This window comes from Buteo buteo, chromosome 11 (assembly GCF_964188355.1).
Source record: "Buteo buteo chromosome 11, bButBut1.hap1.1, whole genome shotgun sequence".
NCBI lineage: Eukaryota > Metazoa > Chordata > Aves > Accipitriformes > Accipitridae > Buteo > Buteo buteo.
The window spans coordinates 36,866,881-36,880,620 of record NC_134181.1 but is presented as its reverse complement, the minus strand read 5'-3'; the positions used below and the strand labels follow the sequence as shown (position 1 = coordinate 36,880,620).

At 41.5% G+C, this 13,740-nt stretch overlaps 1 protein-coding gene across 3 annotated transcripts in view; it reads right to left on the bottom strand.

The window, feature by feature from the left end:
- The window catches only part of ARVCF (ARVCF delta catenin family member), a 152,048-nt gene extending 138,937 nt beyond the window's left edge, over positions 1 to 13,111 (bottom strand). Inside the window, exon 1 of one of the 3 annotated variants that reach the window (XM_075041533.1) lies at positions 12,978 to 13,111. Coding sequence is in view for 1 of the 3 variants with exons in the window: in XM_075041534.1 (XP_074897635.1) it covers positions 12,688 to 12,708 (21 nt within the window). In the remaining 2 variants the exon portion in view is untranslated. Of the gene's footprint in view, positions 1 to 12,687 lie in introns of all 3 variants that reach the window. The other 2 variants (XM_075041535.1, XM_075041534.1) reach the window with 2 other exon arrangements.
- Positions 13,112 to 13,740: the final 629 nt, after the last annotated feature.

Sequence of the window (13,740 nt, the reverse complement as noted above, 5' to 3'; positions counted from 1 at the left end):
GTTTATGAAATTAATGCCAGCCTAGGAACAGGCATTTCATAAGTAGGAAGCAGGAAAAGTGGCCGTGAAGCATGCTCTCAGTTCCAGCCATCACCTGGTACACTGTACTGAACTGCACCGTTTCTACATTACAGCTGACCCATCAGCTGCAAAGATAAAACAGGGAGCTTTGTCTCCTTGCATCTAGGGGCATTCAATTCCTTATCAGAAAAGAGACATAAAACAGGTTACGGGTTTTTTGGGGTAAGTGAGGAACTCTACATGAGAAGCAACGCTCAGGCTTACTAGGAAGGGTAGGTCACACACAATAGCTTACTTCAATGAAGTAGTAACAACAATACAAAACCACTTCGTATGTTAAAACACACCACATCCTATTTATGCTCAGAGGGAAAAAACAAACAATTAAGAATGCACCATATCATGCCCTTTTTCCTACTTAGTCTACCTGCATGATCACTGATCAATTTTTCTGAAAATGTGAACAGTGGGTATCATCTAAAAAAGCCAAAGCCTTTAGAGGACTTCAATTACTGTCTTTAGGACTGAGAGTGACCCTTTGTAAACAGAAACATTCTTGCACAGATGCAGTAAGTCTGATTGTCATCATCACCATCCAAACACTACTACATGGTTTCTGTGATGGAGCTGATGTTATGCAAAAATCCAAGAGAGAATGAAGACTGTTCTCCAAAATCATAGCTACTACACCTTGTATGCTAGCCAAATACTGTACCACATAACACAGCTATGAAGACAAAGAAGATAAATAACAGAAAATATAAAAACATAACTAGAAACAAATTCTACTCTGGAAATTTATATTTTGAAGGCATTTAGACCTGTAACACTAACCCTATCCATTATAAGCTGGAATGGTAGTCAAAGTCTGCACTGCAATGAAACTTTCAGTGTTCCAGATTTGCCTGCAGTTGTGCTCACCTACAGATTAAAAACAAATTAAAACGCAAGTTGATATTCTGAAGCACAAGTTTTCCACTATATTTGTGACTATTGTATGCATTTAGGCTCTCTGCCATTTGCAAAGTATTTCTTTAAACTGATGCCCATCAGATACGAAGCAGAGACAAAAGCTATAAGAAAGTTAATTAAGTTCTGGGATAATGCCAATACTGGACAATCATACAGTTTATTTGGAAAATGCAATCAATACTGGAGATATAAAATACTAAAAAATATTTTAGGCAGATAGCTCTACTCCTCACAACTACTACAGGATGGAGCTGCCAGTTCTGACATTATTGCTGCGTTTATAGATAACTGGATTTGAATTAAACCCAGAAGAGGAAAGAAAAATTGATGTTACACCAGAACAAGTTTTTGCTTGAGGTTTTACGCCCCGCCCCCCCCAATAAAGTTGAAACATTGATGCCATTTTTACAACAATAAAATAATTACTTTTCTGTTACTGAAGTTGCACAGGATACCCCTGTCACCAAGGCAAGGGGCTAACACTTCATGAAAGCATCGCTTCTACCTGTTCAACAGGCATCCATTGGGCAGATGGGGGAGAGAAAGAGAAAGAAAGGAAAAAAAGGAGCAGGGTCAGATCAGTAAGCTGAAATCCCAGGAGGCAACCAACATCTTACTTAGAGAAAGATTCATTCAATTTTCATAAACCTATTGAGTGAATAAGGATGCTGGTATCAAAAGGGAAATTAATGATGACCTGAATTTAAAACACAGAAATCACCCTCACAGAGACACACTGACTCACAAACATCTCTGTACTGTAAGGATTCGTAAGAGAAGGTTGCATTCTGGGACATGTCAATTAAAATTAAGAATGAAATAACTCTGTGCAACGGTGCTGAATGGCATTTTCTCTCAAGAGACCACAAGTTCAAATTGAGATTTCAGCTGTGCAATCAGATTTCCATTCTTAACTCTTTCATTTCCAATGCAATTGATCAGCTCATCGCAGTCTTCCCTGTCCTTCAATTCTCAACTAGATCCAAAGACACTTTACAGAGACCTGTACCTGCCTGAAGCCCAAAGTCCAGACTGTGACAGTACTTCTACCAGAATTAATAAGACATGAGTTCTGCCAGAAAAACCAGCTCTAAATTGCTATGAGTGCTATCAGAAGCAAATCTAGAATTTCAGGGACCAGTAAAAAAATTGGAAAGTGGCATTGTAATAACCAACTGAAGTGCACTGCTCAACTAGTCAAACTGTGCAACAGTTTTGAGGAATTTGTCCTCAACAGCTGCCAGGGCCAATATTTACTTTAGTTTGTCCAATGGAGAAGTTGGCCTTCGTCACCTCGCATTACCTCCCACGCACTAACCACGTGTGCAGTCTGATCCCAACCATGCTTCACAGATAAGTTCACAGCCTACCTCCACTCTGGATGAAACCAGGAGCCCACATGATCCTATGGGCATTCATACTGCATTCCCACCACCATTATGGGAAACACAATACAGCAGAACCACAAAACAGTATTTTTACTTGAGCTATACTGTGTGAAGTGCCAAACAAAGCCATCCTGACATTTTTCCTCAGTAGAACATGGAGTTGAATTTTAAGAGGAAGGAAAAGTACCTTTTCCCAATTCATTAGCCACCCGAAAATACAGTCTTTGTAATCCACACGAAACATTAAAAAACAACATAGTTTAAGTGGTGTGTTTCCATCATTACATTACATTTTCAAGGCATCTTTAAAAAGCATTTATCTATAGTTCACACTCAGGAGAAAGCGAATTCTCCCTGTCCCTTTAAGAGGAAACTGTGGATTTTTTTCTGAAGAATAAAACAAAACACTTAAATTTTAAATACAGGAAGGAGGGATAAGAGCATGGGGGAAGAACCCAACAGTCTTCATAAATATTTTTGTGACTCCAGTTGCCAAAACAGTATCCACATAATGTACCTCAGCCAAGTTTCTTTGAACACAAAAAAATTCAAAGTGCAACAATTCATGAAGCATACCCACGCATTTGCAATGTAGTTATACAAGCATGCACAGCACTTCAGCTGCTGTGGACATGACTCTTCTTTTACTATCTTGATGTACACCGCAGATGCTCATTTTACTAATGTCTCTCTTTCTGGAAAGTCTCTGGAATCCAGCCAAGCTTGGGATGGGCGTTACACAATATTCGCTGTGCCTCTTGGTAGAGGCAGCAAAGGAAGAAAATTACATTTTGTTTGAGTATTGAAAAGTTTGCGTTGGCACTGTTAAGCTGAAATTTTAAAGTATCAGCTTTGTGAAAGAAAGAAAAAGAAAAATAAACTGATCCCATGTAACTGAAACACAAAGATGATTTTGACTGGAGTCTCAAAAATCAAGAAGCAGAAAAACTTACTAGATTAACAGTGTGTCACATTAGACTTAAAGCAATTTGTAGGCAGATCTTCAGTTCCTATTTACACACCAACACCAGCAGCCAGATTTTCAAAATTGTTCAGTGGCTTGACGCAGCACTCTTTAATTGATCTTTAATTGATCTGGAGTTGGTATATACTAGCTTGAAAGATCTGAAAGTCTGTCCCTCATTTTTGGTTGCCTATATGGCAGCAGTTTTCTCTTTGAAGATTTGGCTCTTGAAGCAATGGCAGGAAAGAATACATTTTTAAATCCAACATATCAAAAAGGGCCATAACATTTTCAACAATGGAACTGAACAACATTCTCCCTCTCACTTCACATTCTCATAGAGTTGATGGAAAATACTTATTTTTGTATGTTAAAATACAGAAGCTGCAACTGCAAATACAAAGGTCTGTCTGTCACTATAACGGAAATAATGAATTAGCACTTCTTTGCACCTCCTTGTAGTTGGAGCCAGGAGAGAAGGGTGTAGTGTCACCTTCTGTTTGCTTTATAGTTACTGAATGTTATCCAAGGAAGCCTTTTTTTGCTACCTCCTACATTGAAATTGATTGATGGCTGCCATTTTTGATGTAATTACAAATAGCTCTTCCCTCCAGAAATAACCTGCTAAAAAGAATATTGTACGTTAGAAGCAAAGTATTACCCTTAAAAATTGCCAACTGTACGCACTAATACATTGCCCTGGTATTACTATGCCACTAGCTGGTGTCATGACTGTCACTGACAGATGAAAAGCTGAATAGGAAAAAGAAAAGAAATGGGATGTGATAAGATCACATCATAAAATACAAGATAAATGTGCCACCATGACCAAGATGCATTCTAACCTCAGGTAATAAAACAACATGTCATGGTAGAAAGAGAAAGAATGACCCAGATGAGATGAAATTGCTAAGGACAAAAGCAAAATGTTTCTCATCTAGTATTTACTCACATTTACATATGCTAATGTGAGAAATACAATTTTTTAAAACTCTTGGAAACATACCATAGTCCATTCCTTTTGGACAAAGAGAAAAATGAAGAACCAGAAAGTACAATAAGCTTATTAAAAAGCATGGAAGGGGTGGCAGAAGAAAAAACACAAAGAAAAACGAAAAACAAGGGGAAAAAAAAGAAAAAAAAGATGGGGAAAAAAAAAAAGAAAAAACCCGACAAAGATGGGAGCTGTGGCATCAGGTTCTGACACTCTTATTGCTAGGACACAATCACCCCACAGAAGTGAAATAATCCCATAACTAGCAGACTTAAAGTTTCCATATATTTTATTAAATATCTACTAACTTGCCTGCCAGTGCTAGAAGGCAAGGACAGGCTTTCCACATAACCAATTCACTGAAATTTCATCCAGAAAACTGCATGTTTAACTTCCCCCAACCACCAGCATTAGTTGGCAGCCACTCCCATCGTCCCAGCTTGCTGCCTCCCTTGCTGCGGAGGAAGACAGAACTTTGTTCCCCTCCTGTTTGCAAACCAGCCACAGGGTTCTTCCGTAACAGCATATGAACTATGCAAAGCACTTCTGAAGCCCTTATCATGGCGATGAAGGTTTCAGTGCACATGTAAACCAAGGTATTATGCACGTCTTGTATTCTTAAGTTTGGGGAATGTTTGAAGTACTGCCATTCTGATGCCCCAGTAAGGTGGGAAGGTTACAATCTCACACAGGTCAGGAACAGGGTAGTCAAGTGCTGCTTTAGGAGGGGCTTTCACCTGCTCACTTTCTTTACCCAAATGAGCAACAAGTGAGAACACCCAAAGGGAAATATCTCACCTATGAAGTCCAATCACCTCTTTCATGAGCATTTAAGAACCACATAACTCTCGTATGTTATGAAGACCACCTCTCCTCAAATATCAAGATATGACTGTATTTATAAGATCTAGTAGCAAAAAAAAAAAAAAGGAAAAAAGCAACTAGACAGTAAAGAATTTATTTTGCAGCACACCAGCCAATTTCAAAGTATTACCAACTCAACAGAAAACAACTAAGGCATGATAATACACAAGCCAAGCAGCATTTAGTGATAGCAATGAAACCATATAGCTTTTGAAGTTACCAGCATAGAAATAACCATTCCCTTTTCACCAAGGGCAATTCTTAATATCATTAGTTACTCTTAAAAAAGAAAGTCTGTTGGCAATCCCAGAGTTCAAGGGGACACCTCATGGCTGGATGCTGTGGAAGCAGCGAGTTAGATTTTACAATAGTAAGCAGCATCAACATGTATTTTATAAATAAAATCTACAATTTACAAAGTCACTCTTTACTTTCACAGCAGCTGGCATTTAAGTTGAAATCTTTTACAACCCAGGAAAAGAGTATTCATAACTGTTGCCTCATTAGAGCATCATAAAAAATGATCTAAAAAGTTGCACTCTTAAGCTAGTGAAAACCATCTAGGATTCCTCAGAGACTTAAAATGGCAGAGAGATCACCAAGACAGCCTAGCTGGGAAACACTGGTCTCTCAAAACATACTGCTGGTTGTACAGATGAGCTGATAACCAATGTAATTGAGGCCAGTAACATAAAGCATCTGCTAGAATAAATTTAAATGGTAATACATTCCTCCTAATTTAATGTATATGAACAATAGGAGAATTATTCTGGTCACCACTGCTACCACTAGGAAGAAGGTTTAAGAAGGACAAAACACTAACAGAAGTCAGCAAGGTGACTGGGAGTAAACGATGTACTTGGGAGAACATCAGCATGACCTGATGCAGAACCAGAGCAGTTGCTCTACAGAATTCATGCCAATATGAGACAGTGGTACCATGCAAGAGGTTCTAGCCACCATTTCAATTTAAAAAAATTAGGGTCTGGTTTACCAACGATTAATAAGGATTCAGGAAGGTGTCGATGGAGAAATCCAGCCACCTGCATAACTTGTTCTATAAGTCATTTAGTCCATTCAAAACAATTTGTTTTGCATTATTGTAACGCAGTACTGTGTAATGTACAATATGTAGCCTTATATACTGGTTTCCTTACCAAACCTTTCTCCAAAGCTACTTGGAATTTAACATATTTTCAATAGCCTGTATTAAACTCCTAAACCAAGTAACTCCATCTCATTCAAATTTAGAAAGCTCTCATCTCTGCATAACGTTCTGATATAAACAGTGGTTTATGTCTTTGTTAAATGCATCACAAAACCAACCAGCTAAGGCCCACATGCTGCCATGCCCAGAAGCCAAAAGAGCCTTTATTCCCATAACACTGAATTCCCCTGAGAATCATATCATCAAAAGAGGGAGATGCAAATAACTTCAGATGCAAAACTTGCTAAAATAATTTGAAAGACTTTACAAGTCAAACAGCAGAATAATCCTGATCACACACAGGAGCTGTTTACATCTCAGGGCTCTACCATCCATAAATCAATTCTGCTGTGTATCTTTATCAGCTCCTCAATGAATTACAAGTTTGGAAGTTTAAAAGTCTTCTGAACATTCCAGGTGATACTGATCAGTGTTATACTACACATAGCTCCAAAGTAATGCTATTAAATTAAATCATCTTCTCATTTCCTCCATATATTTATATATATATAAAAACACACATACACACACGAAAATACATTCTCTACAGTATAAAAATAAGCCCTCACATTCTGGTTTCATTTCAGGCTTTCAGGAATATCTCTTTCTCTGAACATTACAATAGTCAGGCTGTGAAAATTTTACTAAAAATAAAAGTTCAGAGCTATGCCAAGTGATTTAGCTTGCGGAGGCAGAAATTCCCAAGCTCAAAAATTCTCCAGGTTTACTTAGAACAGTTTTCACTTTATTTTCTGAATGCCAAATAGAAGCGTTGTGATGCTAAGGATAGATGTGTGGGATTAGCCAAAAGGGAAAACTCAGGCATTTCAATTTCCTGCTGTAAGCAGGTGTGGGCTTGACTCATCAAAGAGGCAGAGAACACCATTGAAAGTAATGAATTTTCACATTACTGCAGTATACAGGGAGCACTGAGTCTGCGGAATCACCACCCCCTAGTAAGACAGAATAGATCTTGCCCACCCATTTGTATATACAAAAGATTATGATTCCTTAGAGAAAGTGAGACTTTAGCCTCTGCATGCTCATCAAGCTTCTCTCAGGTACAGTTACAGTTGTTCACTACTTAGGCATGCAGACAAATGAATAATAATAAAAAAAATAATCCCAAAGCCTGGCTGCAACCTAATGAGATACACGAGACACAAAGGACAGCGTGAAATTTAAAACTATCAAAGTTTGAGTTTCAGTTTTCTTTTTATCCAAGAATTTGAAATACACTCTCTCTAGTCTCAGGATTTATTTCAGGCACTTCATTCACTCATAAACCTCTCCTCTTGCTATTTATTCCATGGTTGGGACACAGGGAGGAATCATCAGGTCCCCCTCATCCTTACAAGGAGAAACAAAACCAAAGAAAACCTACTAGCGAAATACAATGCTATGAAAAATACAGAGGCTAATATGAAATTATGAGGAAGTTTCCTATTAACAAAAATACCTTGGAAGGCAGAGTTAAACAGAAGAAAGTTCCCATCCACTATCAACCCTCATACGCAACCTTAACTTTTTCTGCCATTTTTCCATAAAGTCATTATTGGGCATAGCTGAGTTTTGCTGGACTACATCAGTCACACAAAAGATGCTACTGAAACAATAGTAGTTTTCAAAAACATGAACAACAGTGTCTTTCTAACACTCCCTTCTGCCCTGGGGAAGATCTGACCAAACAAAATGTACACAGAGCTCCCAGGCCAAGTCACTGCAGATGTGAAACCCCTGTATTGTTTTGATGTTGTTTCACCAGCAAGAGTAGTTACATGAGATCCTATGCATATGTTTCTGTTTATTCCTTGTCCTTTTCTTTCTCCCACTAACCTGCTTAATACAGAGCTGTTTCTCTTCCCTGCTGTACCTCCAGGAGGAAGGTACAGCTCTTCCAAGGGCCTCAAACAGTCTGGCTCAAGCTGTCATTCCTCTTTTCCTAAAGCATGTAAGGTTTGCTTCAGTTTTTAAGCTGGATCACCGGTCTTGTCCACAGAACAGTCCTCAAAACACATGTTTGCGTGAGCAAGAGGGTAACCTGTTGCATAATTTGGGAAACCAACAGCCAGCAGCAGAAAAGGATAGATCTTCTTAGCCCAGTGAAGCTGAAGCTCCCATCTCACACAACCATACCCACAAATGTTTCCAGAAAGGTGAACAAGCAGTGGTGGAGTCTGAAATTCTAGTTTCCTTAGTTAAATACATGTTATCTTAGAAGTATTAATTCTGTGTCTCAGAGTGGTATCTTAGGGGGTGAGGGGAGGGAGTAACACCTCCTTAAATTAGCATAGGCATTTCAGCAGTTTCGGGGTGGGAAGAAGCAGTAAGTGAAATATGGTATGTTCCCTACTCCTTTATGGCATGCTTCAAATGAAACAGGAGCTTTTTAGAAGTCTCCCAGCACAATTTTTCTATCACAGAGGAAATTAACTTAGAGCAACTAAGGAACAGATGCAAGAACAGGTAAAGACATACTGAGAACATGCTAAAATCCTCATATGCAGATATATGCCTCATTATGTAACACCCAAATACAGACACACAACTATTTTCACCAAGTGGCCCTGAACCTACTCTTACCGGTCAGTATGAAAACCTTAATTTAATGGCAGAAACTCCTCAGAGAAGAGTCTTTCACATGAAATGTTTGCAAGAAGCCTCGTTAGAAATGTCCAGCCTGTGCAGTTTCAAATGTGGTTAACATGCTTTGTTCCCCATGCGTTTTATCTTCTGTAATGATTATTTCTACATTATGAAAGATGTTGAGTGTACTTTTAAAAAAACAAACAAACAACCACCAAACAGTTTTATTTTTAGTTAACTGCAGTGTAACTTAAGCAAAAAATGCAGACAGCCTGATTCTCCCCGTACACCAGCTCACCTCACGACCCTTGGGACAGGTGGCTAAGCAACACGGCCTCGGGAAGCGCAATTGCTGGAATGCTTTGCTTGGTATATCTATTGCTGTTACAAAGCTGTATACACACAGGCAGACACACAAATTGGGCATTATAAACCCTCATATCCCAACAGCACACAACAGCACTTCTAGAAGAACACAGTTCTTGCAACAGCATTTTCAGAAACAGAACATTTCCATTCTCACAACCTACACATTGCATCCTGCTGCAGCTCCAGAGCATCCTAGTCATGGGGAAGGACCCCACTGTGCAAACCCCTGTATCAAGAGGTAACGGCACATCCCCACACCTGAGTTCTGAAGTTTCATACCCAAGTTAAGCAGTAGCTGCCTAAAGAGTCACAACGTCCACCCTCCTGCAGAGAGTTACTGCCTCTGTTGCAGAGCTAGCAGAAGGGAACGTGTGCCTCCACTCAGTTGCTCCAGTACATAGTTCAACATCTCAGTAACCAAGTCCCAAAACATATTCCCTTTGCCCAGCTCTGCTACAGAGGTCACAACTGCTGGCAAAGGGTTTACTTTGGGAAGTAGGGAGGAGTCAACATTGTAGACTGCTGCATCTCTTCGCTCCAAGGTAGTGGAGCACATTAGACCTGTTTCAGGTCTATTATATGTGAGAATCCATGGGTGAATCTGTATAATGATCCATGTTAAAAAATTAAGCTCCCTTCGTACTTGGTTTTTCTAGTATGACTTGCCCAACTGTTTGGAAAATGATGATGCTTTTGCATGCTGCACCTCCAATGAACATTTCAGCAGTGCAGACTCATATCAGGTATGTCACTAATGCATTAACCACTTTTTCATCCTGCCAGATCTAAGATTTCGTACTCTCTCACATCAGCATCATCATCTAGCGAAATGCTTCAGGGACAAAGTGCTGAGGAATGGCAGCATCGCTGAGTTCGGTGCCTGAGTTAGGAATGTTAGCAAAGTATTTTCTGAAGCAGGAATAACACAGAACTGAAGAGTTTTGGCAAAAATCACTTTTAGTGACTCCTTTCCCCTTCCTAACTTCATGGCCCTGAGGCAAGCCAGCACTTAAGATTTCAGATCCAGATCAAAGCTGTATGTCATATAGTAACCAAACATATTTTAACAGTTCCAGACTTCAAGATCCTTCTGAATTCATAAGCTCTATACTTCCTTTCAGGCCACTGCAGAATGTCAGACTGCAGATACTCGGCACAAACTTCAGCAGTCTTCATCCCTCATCAGAAGGAAGGGGAACGGCCAAGGGAGAATGCCAAGGTGACACCTGCCCTGCCCACTCATGGCCACAAGAATAGTTTTTCAGTCTTTTGTTTCTTCTACCAGTGCTCCCAGGTACAATGCTGCTTTTGTGGCCCAAAACTTCAGGAAGCGTGACTGTTCCCATTAGAAGCCAAAAGCATAGTTAGAAGTTACTCTTGGTTCTTTTTAATTATGATTCCATAACTGTCTTTAAGTAAAGACCTAATGTGTTTAGATAATGTGGCAGAAATCCGTTCTAGCATCTCTCCTATTTCTGTCTGTATGGATTGTGTAGACTTGCCATTCACCTCGAAGTCCCTTATCCATTTGGCTTAGTTTTACTTAATTGTGATCATTAAAGCTAAAAAGATTACTTTCTAGAGGCCCTGTAACTGCACAATAAATTTCTCTGACAACTCACTGTTTAAAACTACAGCCTTTCATCAAGCAAAGCATTCTCTAACACACTGTTGCAGTGTCAGACTGATCAGTTACATTGCAAAAAGACCTCAGAATGAATCAATAACCCTTGCTCCATCAGAAAAGATAAAATAACATATCTCTGTCTGATCCACAACTATGACAGGCAGCATGAAAATTAAAACCATGAGATTTTTTTGTTTTGATATGGAAGAAGAATTTACAAGTTAACTAAAATGCATGACCTAAAGTGATTAACTATAATCTTCCACTCTCACTCAAGCTTTTCCTCCTCTCAAAACAGAAAAAACAGAAGACAAGAACAGAGCTCTACTGCACAAAAGACATTAAACACACCTTTTTTTACAGTTAGCATTCTGCTCCTTACCTCCAATTATTTTCTTCATGTATTGAAAAAAACCCAACCAAAAACAAGATCCAAAGAGCTGCTAATTATATCTACCTAAAAATCAACAACCCGTTGCTTGTAATTTGACAGGTACAGTAACTTCAGGTCAGGAAGTAGGAACGGGACCACGTACACAGATAAAATCCCTTCCTCCCTAAGAAGTGCACAGGTAGCGTGACACAAACAAGCACCCAAACAAAACCAGGATTCGGTCACCTCTAGCAGGCAGGGCAGCGATTACAGGGACTGCCTACAGACAAAGAAATGATCACTCAAGGGCCCAGCTGAAAGGGCTACTCTTCCCTCAAGGGAACCAACATCGTATTTGCATCAAGAAACGATTCAGCCTTCTGTTCCTGGGATGGGCAAGTCGAACACAACACGATTACACCACACCACACCGAAGCACCTCTGGCAATTCCAGTGCACCGAACCTAAGCGAATTCATAGATGTATTATCAGTGATGTATTACCATTGCATTTTCTTATCCTAAAATACTCTGTCTTAATAAAAAGGCAGAAAAGAGAAAGGAGGGTCAAGAAACAGGTAATACCTCATCCTAGTTTGAGGAGCAGCTCTACCCTGCCACCACCTGAATTTATAGGGTTTCCTGAGGCTCACGAGGTAGATGAAGGAGGTTAATAAGGTAAGCACCTGTAAGTTACAGGAGTCTACATGATCTCTATTTCTTTAAATCTAGTCTGCAACAGCTTTAGTCTGCAATGCCCAATGACACTCCAAGGTAAAGAATAATATTTGAGATCTTTTCACACAGAGCTGTAAGTCCATTATAATTATTAACGTGACAGCCAAGATGGCTTTTTGTTTAAGATAACATTTAGAGTCGAAAACTGAAGTTATTTCCCTGGTACGTTCAACAACAAAATCAAAGTGAAAGCAGCGGAACACTGTATGGGAAAAGCAAACATTTAACAAAAGCCCAACAGCAAAGCTTTCTTTTTTTAAAAGCAGTATTTCTTGCTGTTCGTGTCAAAGAGTTCCCTAGATTTATCGAGCAGGACAAGAAGGTCAAAGAAAACAATGGCTTGCTTTTTTGGGTGTTTCACCAGTTAACACAACAGAGACAAAAGCAAAATCTCTCTCGAATGCTCTGCTAGAAAGAGCAGCTCAGCTTTTGCTCTTAGTTCTCAGCTAAGAAATGAAAACACAAGTAAACAAACCCTTCCACCCCCCTGACAGCTTTCTGCTTTCCACACAGCCGGGACCGCTGCACATGCGGACGCCCAGAACTGCCAGAGCCCGAAGGGAAGGACACAAGTTTAGCACTAACCTGTTTGAGTTCCGCAGGCATTTACGCAAGGTGCCAGTTTCACAGTCCCCGGCAGAGAACACCTCCAGCTCCCTGCAAACCCTCCGCGGACCCAGCCTTCTCCTCTGACAGCCTCCAGAGTCTCTTCCCTCCGCGAAGCTCCCTCCTTTTGTAACCCGACCAGCAACCTCGCCGCTCCAGAGAGCCCCTCCGCAGCCTCCCTACGGACAGAGCCCATCCAGGGAAAAAGAGACCACCGACCAACGCCGCCGCTCCGGCGGGAGGAAAGAAAAAAAACGACCCAAACCCACCGCCGGGGACGCGTCCCTTTCACATGGCTCTCCCCTCCGCCCGGCAGGCTCCGTCCCGGGAGGGAGCGAGCAGGGGGGCGGCACTGACGGGCAGCCGCAGCCGGAGCGGGGCCGGGGCGCGGCCACGCCCGGCGCGCCGGGGGAGCGGGGAGCGCCCGCCGGCTTCGGCTCCTCGGCGGGCTGCGGGCTCCGGGGCGGCGAGCGAGCCGAGCGCCGGCGGACGAAGCCTCTCGCCGTGACCGGCGCCGCCGTGCGGTTCCCTCCGGCCGGGCGCGGGAGGGCGGCGGCCCGCGGGCGAGGGGGGGGGGGGGGCACCGACCGGAGCCCCCGGGGTTCCCACGCTTCCCGGCCCGCCTCCCCCCCCGGATCTCTCCCGCTGGATTGTAAAGACAAAGAGGGAAAACGTCGCGAAGCAAAACGGCTGTTCGCAGCCTCTCCTAAAAGGCTAACCTGCTGGCTACGGAGGAGAAAGCCCTTCAGATACGGTCTGCCCGGAAAGCGCAGTTGCCTCGCGAACTACAGGGAGGTCTAAGGAGAAGGCACACGAAAAGAAACGCTCTGGCTTGCTTACTTTTTGCACTTCGCTTCGAGATGAACGCCATCCCTAAGGCACCGACACCGGAGAAAGATGTTCTTCCATCGCAGTCTCCTCCCTTTTCCATCTTACACAGATGCAGTGAGGCTTAGAGCTCAAAGTACAACTGGCCTCATTTTTTAAAACCATTCACCTGCCCACAAACCTGTCCCACATTCATTAAAAGAT